Source organism: Cupressus sempervirens, chromosome 8, assembly GCF_028749045.1.
Source record: "Cupressus sempervirens isolate cs-2001-9-10 chromosome 8, ASM2874904v1, whole genome shotgun sequence".
Taxonomy (NCBI): domain Eukaryota; kingdom Viridiplantae; phylum Streptophyta; class Pinopsida; order Cupressales; family Cupressaceae; genus Cupressus; species Cupressus sempervirens.
This window is the reverse complement of record NC_143125.1, coordinates 603,314,144-603,327,082: the sequence shown is the minus strand read 5'-3', so window position 1 is coordinate 603,327,082 and position 12,939 is coordinate 603,314,144. Positions and strand designations below refer to the sequence as shown.

Below are 12,939 nucleotides of genomic sequence, written 5' to 3'. Positions count from 1 at the left end.
AATATATAATGGCACCCAAAAAGTGTGATTTTGATGAGATGCACATTTTAAAATATGTAAGTGACCTTAAAAGGTCCGATTTTGATCAAAAAACATGCTCTAATATATGCCATGACACTCAAAAGGTCCGTTTTTGAAGAACATGTTTTTGCCCTCCAAGAACCCGATTTTGATCATAAGTTGAGATTTTCTCAATGGATTTGCATGAGATTTCTTCTATTGGAGGTGTTTTTGGTTGGCAATGATTTATCTTGCATTTAAAATGGATTCAACAAGCTGAAAAACGTATTTGGAAGCTCTCGTCTAGGGCACATTTTTGGAAATAACTCCAAATAGATCCATTTTTGACCAATGTTTTTGCTCATGAAGGAATCGATTTGGTATATTTTGGTGATTGCATTGCATTTTGGTACATGTTTTGATGTTTAATGATCAAAATGTTTTGATCATGTGCCTTGGAGAAAACATTTTTATTAAAAACATCCCACGTGCATGCAATCCAAAAACATTGGGATTTAGAGCAATGATAGGGCACATTTTGGTATCTTCTACCAACTTCTCCTTGTTTCTTGCCTTCTCTCCTTCGAATTTGTGAGAGGTTGAAAGTTCCAAACATTTTTGTAGAATTTTTCAAACATTGGAGCATCTTTTCCCTTTATTTTTGGCACGTGTAAGTGGACTCTTTCTTTCTTGCTTTAAATTCATGCTTATCTTGCTGATTTTATGCATATAATTACTTTATGGTTGTTACTTGTTGAAGTGTTTTCCATGGAAAGTGCATTTTTCTTTTAAAAAAGAAGTTTTTGTTCATTTTCATGTTTTTGGTTCTTTCCCAAGTCCCAATTTCGAATTTGAGTGTTGAAGTGCATTACATCTTGGTATGTTTGAGTCACTTTGCAAAGATATGTTTTTTCTTTTGTGTTTTGTGCTTTGTGCTTGCTTGTCGGTTTTCTCCACTTGGAGAAATTTCAAGTTCTTTCTCAATAAATTGTTTTTGCTTCATTACATGCGAAAGCATCATCACGTTCCACATTCCGTTTCCGTGTCACAACACCTCATCTCTCACTCAACAAATGCAATTACATGTTTTCCATTTCATTTGCCATCCATGCGTGCATGCAATCTCATTTTCCATTTCCATTTTCACTCATCTCATTTTTCGCATCCATTTGCACGACACAATTACACAAAATGCCTTATTTGTAATTGCATCCAAAAGGTCCGATTCTGATCAAAAGTCACATTTTGAAAAGTAAAAAAGATGTCATTTTCATTTCCCATGTACTTTGACTTTCCCTTTTCACCAAAAGTGACTATAAAACTCATTATCTCACTTCCATTTTCCATTTTCATCCCTCCATATGCATTTGCGCCTCGATGAGAAAATACATGTTTCCGCATCTTTCCATGCTTTCCATCTCATCTTTAATTCACACTTACATGTGAAGTGCATCCTCCACCCGCATTTGCATCTCATCTCACCTTTCATCTCCCGTTACATGTTGCATTTACATGTATTCATTTTTTATGCAATAATGTCTTGAAAATACTAAGTCACTTTTGAAATCAGCAATTTTCATTTGCACGCATTATTCCCATGCATTTCACCATCACACATTCTCATTTCGTTTCACTCCATCTTCCATATTCTCACTTTCATACCATTTTATTCCGCATTTTGTTCATTTCATTCCGCGTTCTACTGCATATGCATATGTTTTCTCTTTAAAGTCACTTTGTCGGATTTGCGAAATCTCCAATCCATTTTTGAATCTTTACTACTGATCTAGAATCCACTTGTATGGAGATTCCTTTTGATGATGTATTTGTGTTTTGAGATTTTTGTGTTGTAGCGCAAGCACAAAACATGTCCTTGCCATCAAAATCCAAAGGCAAAATGAAATATCAATATGATAAAGAATTGGTTCATGTAGCTCCTTTGTCAGTTATATCTATTTTGGATAACGTGATGGACACAAAGATTGGTCATGTGGATGTGGCTGATTTTCTACAAAGGGTTGAAGCTCCAACTAGTCATGAAATGAAGTGTATTAAGAGAAGCAACATTCACTTAGTGTCTACATTTCCCATGGCAGCTATAGAACCTAATTTCATTGTCGGATGTGCATGGCGGTTTACTCCCAAGATGAAAACTATCAAAGACACTGACGGCAAGGTTATCATTAGCTTTGATTTTGAGGTCATTGAGCAAATCTTCAAGGTTCCACATAAAGCAGAATGTGCAGATTTGACCAAAGAATCATCATTGGCATGTTGGAATGGCAAAAAGGCGATTATCAAAAGTATGTCAACTTTTACTGGTTAGACAATAAAAGAAGCAATTCCTCTAGATGGCCAAAGACTGTTCTTCGGTCTAATTTCAAACAAGAATATAAGGATCTCATCATTCTTCTCAGCAGGATTTGTGGCCTTAAAGATTCTACTGATTTTGAGCCATGGATGTATAAGTTCATGTTTTAAATTATGGAGAATAATGAACACATCTTTTGGGGAGAACTCATCAGTACTGCACTTTGCTAGTAGAAATGCAATGTGGGAACATTAGTGCCCTTTTATATGAATTCTTATCTTGTTTACATTGCTGCTGCCACGGGGATCTTTCTCTGGTCTTTCAACCAAAGGAGATCGTCTTCAGGTTCCTATTTGGGATTACTATGACCAAATCACTTTGGCAAATAGTAAATTCCATTACAGAAGAGTCCAAGATGCCTTCTTTGGGCATTTGCGGTGCTTGTTCAATAAACAATTATTTGTCAAAAGAGTATCTGATGCAACATGGGAGAAAGTGCACTAATATGGCTGCATTTTTATTCAGTTTTCAACTTTCAGATGCTTTTGGATATTTCAAACGTGAGCCGTATACTTTACCTAGGTATGTTATAGATCGAATCATCTTGATGGAGCTAGCTAGACAACTCATCGACATGTAGAGTGATCAGCATGCTTTGCATAGGCCTGGTTTTGGCATTACTTCAGCTAAACCTTTGGCTATAGGCAATTATTCAATCATTTTTGTGCCTAAAGCAAAGAACATGGAAGCAGAGTTGTAGTTGATCACCTTAAAGAAGTTCAAGGCCAGATTTGATTTTGATTACTGAGAGATGAACTCTTAAATGAAAAGAGCCTACACTCGTGTTCATCGCATCAAACACATTTGGATAGATATGATGACAGAACTTGACATCATGAAGATGGACTACTGCAGATTAACCCTGCAGCAAATAATTGATTTTAACATGCTGGAAATCCCTTCAGATTCCCAAGTTGAAGATGATGGCAACATCCTTGATCCGGATTTTCATCAAGCTGGCTTTGATAAGAAGTAACATTTTCCTATTCAATGGCAACAAAAGGAAGGTGCATCTATCATGGATAGATTTCAATCCATCTTAGTAAACACCAACAAATGGTTGAAAAGTAAAGGCCTTAAAAGAGTAAATCCTAAGATAGGCTTGGATTGTGGAAGTTTTGGTCCTCTTGGCAGGAAATCACAATTGGAAACCACAGGGAAAGATGGTGCCTCATCTTCTAATGCTAAGGGTTCCCTCAAATTCAAATTGAAGGGTGGAAAAGGAGTCAATTCATCTCAAGTTCCTGAACCAATTCAAGAATCAGTAGAAGAATCAGAAGAGGAATTGGAAACAAAATCTAATAAAGGAGATTTAGATGAAGAAGGGGAAATCATGATCATATCTCCTCCAAAGCCTGCACAAGCTTGTGCATCTTCTATACATGAAGAGCATTTTCTGCATGAGGTTGATGATGATGTGGATTCCTTCTCCACTGTTTTCACTCCTTCCATTCCAGTTTCAGAGGTTAATACTATGGCTCTTTCTATTTCCTCTGCTGCTTCTCACATCCCTGCACATGAACAATACGATCATTTAGCAAATGTGTTTGAAGATTATCCAACTCTTACCAATGGTCTAGTTTCCCAACTTGATATATCTTTGGTAGGATTTGAGCTTTTCATAATGGAGTCTTCTCAACATGTTCCTATGCCTTCAGCTATACAAACTGAAATCTTGCTCTAGTACAACAAAAATACAATCAGGATGAATGCAAATGGTCTCCATTTTAACTGCTTCTACAGATGAAAATTTCAGCTTGCCTGCATGGTTGAGCAAAATAACAACGAAGAGAAGGAAAGTGGTTGTTCCTCCGGACAATCTTCCTGTTAAGAAGACCAAATCCAAATCTTTGAAAGACAAGATTGTTTCCAAAATTTTGGTTGATTCTGATAAAACCAAATTTGTTGAGGTTGTTGAGCCTTGGGTAGATAAACATGTTGAGGAACTTACTCGTTTCGACTACAAGTTTACTAAGGTTGAAATCGGAAAGCAATCATGTTTGAGTTGTTTGCAAGATGCTCAAGATGCATTGGCTAATGTATCAAAGAGCAATCATGAGCTTTGGGAAGAGAAAAATCAACTGAAATAGGAGGTCTCTTGTTTGAATGAGGTCATCCAGAAACAATCTTCTCAGAGTGTTGTTATTATGTCTCAAATGTCTAAGGAGAGAAAGCTGATTAAGGTCGCTGAGTCTTGGATATAGGAAATCATATCTGAAGTAGTTTGAGCCATCACAGAGACATTTGTAGTTCTTAAGCGTGTCAAATAGATGAATGAAGTGGAGCGAAACTTAATTTCTTCTTTGACTCAATAAGCGGATAACTTGAAGGAATTCTTCGATGATTGGGATGGAATGAAAAAATTCGATTTGGATGCCATGGTCTCATTTGACATTCTTCCGTCATGTGAAATGTTCTTCAAATTTCAAGGACTCATTGGTTACAAAGAGGAAACATTGAGGAAGTTGATTACAAAGTTGCAGGTGGCCTTTGGACATTGTCAAGTAGTTGAAACAAGTGTGACTTGTGATTTGGAACATATGGGATGCCATGTTACTGATAAATCTGTTAATCTTATTGCAGTAGATAGTAAATTCAGAATATACAATTAGGATCAATGCTGATATAGATTCTGAAGATTTTGGTTCGCACACGATGAACAAGTTTGTCTTGTATAAATCCTTGACAAAACACATGTTAACTACTACATCAGCAAATTCCAAAGCTGTTCCAAAGTTGTGCAATCAGCATATGAAAATGCAGCGAGAGTAGAAGCCATATCGAAGACTATGGAAATTGCTGATCTTCCAATAGCACGTGACATCATTGACAAATTCAAGGAATTGAGAAACAATCTTTAAGATTGTTTTTTAAAAAAAATTTCATGTTAGTAGTTGTAAAAGATGCATTACATAAGAGAAAGTGTAATTACATGTAATGCGAGTTGCATGTATATGTAAAGATGTAATGCGAGTTGCATGTGTAGTTGCATGCAACCCTTTATTTTCTTCTGTAGTTAGACTAGGTCAAAGTTGGTTGAGTTGCTCCCACTTTTTCTCAACTCGTGTGCCTATATAAAGGAGTGCCCCTTCATTGTAAAATCATCATTATTTTATGCAAGAGAGCTCTGGAGAAATTGTGCCAACAGAACTTTTTTTGTGTAAGTACTATTTTGAGTGAAAGTGAATACAAAGGAGCATTTGAGACTTAACTTTGATTAAGTGAGATTGTTACTTGCATGAGTTATAAGCTTTGTCTATAATTCTTTTAAGTTATCTTTGATTCATGTTATCTTGTGTTATTGGTAATTATATCTCATGAATTGAATAGAAAAGAGTTAAGAAGCAATTGGAGCCAGAGCTTTGACCAGGAGCAATTGTGGAAATATATAGCTAGAAGCTTTGTTTGTAGCTTATATTTTCTTCTTAATTCGCAAAATAGTTAAGTTACTTTTACTTCTAGGAGTCTTTGTGCCCTAATTGTAAATCTTTTCCATATAGAGGTACGACCGGACTTAGAGCCAAACCGGTACATTTTCAGCTAGCCTTTGAGTTAGTGAAGGTTTATCGGTATCACTGTTTCCAGCTCTTGATAGAAGTGTAGTTAGAGATTCACCCTGCCTATTACCCGCTCCACGAGTAAGTTGATTCTTTCTTGAAAGATAAGAAGAAAGGATATTGGTGACACCCATTTTATAAAATCTCTCAACTTCTTGCTTACCTTGAGTTGATCCAAGAAACGGTGAGAATGGGGAGCCTTTCCTTTAAAGGTAGGAGAGACTCTGTCTCACATGCTGTGGCTGGTCATCCTATTTTGCGACTGGATTTTTACCCAAAACTATCGGTTGCAAAATATCCACCCAACAAATGCAAGTGCAAAGAAAATACAAGTATTAAAATAGATAGTTACTTGTTTCTTTATTTCCTAAAACAAAAAAATGAAAAAAAAACTTGAAAATTTTCTTCCCGAACTTGAAACCACTCATCAAAATCCATGGACACCAATTGAGAAGAGAGCAAAATAAAAAACAAAAATTTATATGATAAAACATTGAATGGCCTCTTCTAGGGTCTTTTTGGGGTTTAGAGGGAAAAGTAATATTTAAAATGTGCTTTTAGCATGTGTCGAGAAAAATGATTTTTTTTTCTTTTGAACGTTTTTTTGGCATCCACGTCCAGGGGGTCCGGGACAGCATCCAGTTGTGTAGCCAAAAAGTCTTAGTTACTGGATTCGTGCCCTAGAGGTTGGATCTAGATTTGGATCTGTGGCTGGATTCATATGGATTTTTTAAATTTTTTTTTGAATATTTTTTTTGGAATTTTTTTTTTTTGATTATTTTCTTATAATAATTATGGATTTTACCCATAGATTCATACCAAAATCATAGATTCATAGCATGAAATGATTTAGAATCATAGATTCATACTTTGAAATGATTTAGTTTTAGAATTATGTATCTTAAGATTTCTCCATAGATATAGATATAGATATATCCTCCATGAATCATAATAAAAAAAAATCACAAATCCACGGATCCAATTCACATGCCCGAATTGGATTTGTGAAAAGAATTGGTAACTAAGCAAACAGTCATAACCCTTTATGATAACTTTGTGCCTCAGAATTTTTCCTTTTGCATAGGAAGTAACTTCTAAATGTTCTTTCATAGTGATATGACTTGAACACAATAGATTTTCAATCCATGCATATACAAAACATTCAGAAATGTGCCTTTTGTGAGTTTGGCTCAAATATTTCTATGACTTAAATGTGTTCTTCCAGTGCCAAGAATCACATTTTCAGATTTTCTTGATTCTATCAGCAATAAAGCATACAGACCAACCTTGAATCCACTTGTGCTAACTGGTACTAGAATTAAAATAACAAACAGTGTCATTCTAGTTTTGAGAAGCAAAAAGCATATTTGCCATTTTTGGCATCATTGCCCAACACTATCTGCCTATTTATCATTTGTCTTTGATCATTTTCTTTTGTTCTCTGGCTGTATTCTCTTTTTACAGTCCTTTTGGTGATCTATTTTATGAAAGAAGTAGTAACTTACATTATTGTTGGTAGAACTATCTTTGATAGATCCCTTGGCTGGTTGTTCCTTCGCGATACAGTGATTGCATGTTATCTTTCCCCTTTCCATTAACATCAAAGGCAGTTTCCAAAGATTCATTTTTCTATCCAATTTGATAAACGAGAATGTATATCTAGAGAAGTTTGTTATAGAACTTACCAATGGTGTTAGTATTATTCCAAAGTTCTATTATGGTGTGTGTGTGTGTGGCTCTCTCTCTCTCTCTCTCTCTCTCTCTCTCTCTCTTTCTCTTTCTCTCTCTCTCTCTCTATATATATACAAAACAATAAGAGAAATATACATAACTGTAAAACTAAACCATTTCATAGCATGAATTTATTATGCTTGAACATTGATCGATGCCAAATGTCAAAAATAAACATTACAAATTTGAATATTTGATCATTGATCTATGTTCACGATTCTAAAGAAAATCATCACATTGAATTACTGAGATAGAAAATGATAGAGCAAATGAGAAAAAAAAGTGTGTTGGAGGCTTCATGATGGCTTGTTTTAGGCATCTAACCTAAAAATAATAATAATGAAATGTTTTTTAATTGACATTGGACCCGTGAGGATCCACGGGGTTGGGCACGAACCCTTCCTGGACCCAGCCCAGACCATTCTACCCGTCTGGACCTGGTTCGGGGGTTCATGGTGCAAACCTGATAACGTAGGATATTTCACTCAACTTCTATTCATTAAACATTCTCACACCAAATGCTTGATTTGAGATCTTTACATCACTTATGCAGTGCAACTTTTTGATATTATTATTGTTGTTTCATGCCATCGAATACATTTATTTTGATTTCCTAAATATTTACTAGATTTATATACTGCAGTTCCTGTTACCATCATTCACATTCAGTTGCTTCGTTATATTTTACACTCGCAGGGTTTTCAATTTCTTGTTGATGACTCCGGCGGTTTTGCAAGTGTTGCAGCTGATTTTGTGGAATCCATAGCTGATGAATATGCACATACTCCCATTCTTATGCACACTGCAAGAGATCCCAGCAGTTACACAGGGTTTCGTGATATGAGAAGTTCGATGACAAGAGCACTTCATGATGCCATCTCTTTTGTCAAACTTTCATCTTTTAGCAGTCTTACAGTACCAATGGGGCTATCTTCATTAGCTAAAGGTATGGAAGCTATTATTTTTAACTATTATTTAATTGAAAACAGTACAAAAACAGAATGTAAAACAAGAATTATGTACTGGTGGTTCAATAGTTATATCTTTGACTTTTCAGAAAACATAGAAGTCAAGCTCAGAGAGAGGAAATGGACTAATTTATCTAAGGACTGTTTAAGTAAAAGAAAATTTGTAGGAAAAAAAATTGATTTTATTATTAGCATCTTTCAAGTTACCCGATGAACTGAGCACCTTGCTTTCTGTGCTTTCAACTACGTATCTTCTATGCTACACATCCACACCTAAATGTAGGCAAACAAATTCCAAGAAAAAATGGAAATATTAAACTGAAAGATTGACATGTTCTCTACATGTAAGATGCAAGGAAGATCTGGAAAATCTGAAATGTTTGGAAGGAAACTCAACAAGTGAGGGAAAGATGTCCAAAAATGTGCACATAAATGTGGCCAAAAAGGCTATTTTCTGAAAAGGGTATATGCATAAAATCTGATATGCACAACACTGATTATGTTTACCAAATTCTGGGAGATCTGTCTTGATGTGCCTCACTTCATGACTATATTAACACAACAAAGCTAAGGTTCTTAAAATCCATGAAATTAAAGATAATAAAGCTTTGGGTAAAAAATGTGAAGACTTCACATCTTAGCTTACTTTTTTCCCTTCAGATTATCCATTTGGGGAATTTAGTTTGTGTTGATGCCTAGTGCCATTAGTCTTTTGTTTACCATTTCTACTTTGGCAGAAAAAATGGTCTTGATGATTAATTTGTGATCATTTAGGTATCTTTCTTCCTTCTTCTTAAAGCATGTTCTGTTCATTCAAAGGTCCATTTGGGGAATCTAGTTTATGTTGACGCTTCATGCCATAAGTCTATTGTTTACCTTTTCCACTTGGCCGAAACAATGGTCCTGATGAATTTGTGATTATTCGGTTGTCTTTCTTCCTTCCTTCTTCGTAAGGTATGCTGTGTTGATTCAACGGTCAGTTTGCCATAGATTCTAAAATCAGTACAAAGGAAGTCATACTTACAAGAAGGGTAATCCTAGCTCTCCTTGGAAACTGGCAAATCACAGGCTGGTAAATCATTTTTTATTGATTTGAATCTAGACATATTCTTTCTAATATTCTACTGCTCTCTACATACTGCACATCTTCATGCAAAATTTTTTGTTTTTCAGCAAAGTTCTCTTCCCACATCTTTTGTATCAGACACTTCAAATTAAAGCCTCACATGCTTCTCTTGCCAGCTGCAACATTGTAATAAGAAGATCAATACTATCAAGAAAAATGATAGATATAGCATCGTCATGCTTTAGGATCCCTGCTCATCCATTTTTTATTTGCATCTAAAGACTATGTCTCCTCTGCCTTTGGGTCATCACCATCCCCTATCCCTGTCTCCAGCATCATTTCCATTCTTAATCTCTAGAGATAAAATGTTTCTTAAGTTTTAAGAGTCTGTAGCTGAATTCGATAATGTCAGTTCTCTTAACTTTCAGAAAACAAGGGTAAAAATATGCGTCCAGGGAAAAAATGAGAGATACATATGTGCTTTGAATGTGACTGAGACAACATTCAAAAAGTCAAATTATCAGTAGAGTAAAAATGCAGGACAAACTTAACAAAAAGAAAACATAGCATATACTAAGCAGCAAGAGAGATTGCCAGGATAAATTTTGCTTAACCAATTTGGTCATTATTGAAATAAGTAAAATTAAGTGGAGTAATTCCTTTATTTGTGACTGAAATAATTAAAACTATGTACATATACTTCGTTAATTACTGAAATATGCAAATTATGTACAAGGAAGCCTGCTTGTAGGTAAATGGAACGATTTATTACCCTACTAGGTTGTTTTTCAGTTTCAATCAGAAATTAAGGATTGTTCTGTTGGACACATGAGCAGCAAATTTCCAAGAGTTTTTTGATTGAAAGAAATAGGCCTATCTAGCTGCATCTTGTTTTCTTCGAAACAATAAAGTTTTTGAAAAAATACATCACAGCAACTTCTGGAACAGAATCATTGCATTGTCACTTTAGTGACACATAAGCTGGATATATATAAGACTAGAATGCGGTAAGAAGCTGAACATATGAATTTTGCATTCTATTGGTTTAAATAAATATGGTTGAGTATGCTGAATATAATTTGTAAATTGAATCTGGTGATGCAATTTTGGCTGTTCCTTCTAAATGAAATACCTTTTTCTGATTTGTTTTGTATTGTTAATTTTTGCCTGCGTCAATTTGTTGTGAAGGCCAAGCTTTTCCGTTCCTTTGTATCGACGATTCTAATCTTTTCCACACTAGTGCTGTTTATGCATCTGCTTTTCATTGTTCAACGCTTCCATTTAGAATGGGAGTATCAGGACCATCAAGCATCACAGAAGTTGATCTTGGCAGTTTGGACATGGGCACGATGATAAGAACCCTTTCATATCAATCAAATCAGCAAGTTGTGGCATGTTTAGATGCAGCGATCCCAACCCCTTCTGTAGCAGGTCAGCTCTATAGAAAATTATGTAGTCATTTTTGTTTAACTTTGATTGATATTTAAATGCCCAAGCTTTATCAATATATGGATTACGAAGATTCTACTTGCCCATTTCAGATATTCCAAACAGAAGTGCTTTAGAAAGAAGTTTGTATTCATTGACACCTGATGTAGCAGATAACTCCCCTGATATGCAAGGAGTTGAAACCTTAGTGATTCAGGGAGCTTTGTACTCAGGTAAAGTCACTGTTCATTTTAAGCTATACCTGAACTGGCCACATTTGATTCATATATTAATATAAGAATTTGGTAGAAATTATTTGTCAGGTTAGTGTACCTATAGACCTTTGATTGACATGTAAGTAGTGACAACTAAATGTCAAACTTTTCTTAGTTAAATACCATTGCTTTCATAGTCTTCTAAACTTTTAGTATTACAACATTTATACAACTTCCATAATCATTGCAACCTTTTTCTAGATTGCAGAAATTACTAACATGCTTCGGTTGCAGGGCGAGGAGGCCAAGCTTCCCTATCTGAAGTAAGAAATTCTCTTGTTGGTGTACACAAAGGCTGTCCAAGAGGAGCGCCAGTTTGCCACTTGTCTGTCTCTCGATGTCCACTTCCTATCCCATTGCCTTTCCCCTGTATTTTTGGGAATTACATTGGTCAGAATGGAGAAATACTGTCCAGTCCCATTGCTGGAACTGAGGGACGGGGCGGTCTCGATGTTTTGTCAATTCCCATTGCTACAAGGTTGAGATCCAGTAAAGCCATTCTGCCATATCTGGAGAAAAGGTTACAGAACCTCCGGAGCTGGGGAATTGCAAGAGCTTCTCCTGGAGGCCAATTGCTAGAAGAATGGGGATTGCAGAAAGCTGATGTGGAGGAATTAGGAGAGTCCCTGTCAGAAATGGTGCATTCTTTTGATGGTTCATTTATGGAGACTTCATCAGATTCTGATTAAGTTTTCCATTTTTTCTGATCCAAGATTTCTTGATTCAAATTTGAAGTAAATTTCTCACTGTAACTATATCACTTATTGAGCAGGGTCTTAACTCGGCAATTTGTTAAAAATAGCATCCTATACTGCACTGAAGCATGCTTTTCCTTATTACCTTGGTGTTTTTCCTCCCTGGATCCTGTGGTTTGACGAGGCAATTGTAATTATTTGATGTACAAATTTTACTGACCTTTTTAAATTAAAAAATGTCAATCATATATGTATTAACTATACTTTGTAATTAACCTGATCTGATAGTGGAACAATTGAATAAAAGAATCTATAATTGCAGTGTTCTTACAATGATTTATGGTGCACTTTGAGAGTTATGCAGTGAGTTGCACACGCAAATGAGGAACAATGACATTTATAGTAAGCATACCAGAAGAAGTATGCACCACCAGCCCTAAGTCTAGAGATAAATTGTAGCTTCTTATTATCGGATTCTATGTTCAATGGAAACAGTTGCAATTACGTGTAATAGACTACAGGTAACATACGCTACCTCATTTAGATAATAACTAAAGGTAAATAAGATGAAACTTATTGGAAATGAATATGTTGTACCGAAGTCAAAATGATCTGGGAAGTGTAGTTAAACTGGCATTGAAGGCAAGCTAACACGTAAAGCATATCGAAGACTAGACAAATATGATAAATAAAGATTAATTCTGACAAAACTCAGTATGATGAGGCTAGAATACATACTCTTGAGTCTTGATCATTAAACAAATTTGTTAATAGTCAAACAATGGAGTGTAATACAATATCCACACATTTTGCAAGGGACGCTGAGGAAAATTGTAATGCCTAGTGAT

The 12,939-nt window shown here is 35.4% G+C and overlaps 1 protein-coding gene across 1 annotated transcript in view; it reads left to right on the top strand.

Annotated features, from left to right (window-relative positions):
- LOC149543875 (plasma membrane, autoregulation-binding site, misato segment II, myosin-like, tubulin/FtsZ protein) overlaps window positions 1–12,424 on the top strand; it is a 161,982-nt gene extending 149,558 nt beyond the window's left edge. The window contains exons 7-10 of the mRNA XM_089798539.1: window positions 8,356–8,605; window positions 10,882–11,124; window positions 11,235–11,354; window positions 11,631–12,424. Coding sequence (XP_089654665.1) covers window positions 8,356–8,605; window positions 10,882–11,124; window positions 11,235–11,354; window positions 11,631–12,085 — 1,068 coding nt within the window. The 3' untranslated portion in view covers window positions 12,086–12,424. The remainder of the gene's footprint in view (window positions 1–8,355; window positions 8,606–10,881; window positions 11,125–11,234; window positions 11,355–11,630) is intronic.
- Window positions 12,425–12,939: the final 515 nt, after the last annotated feature.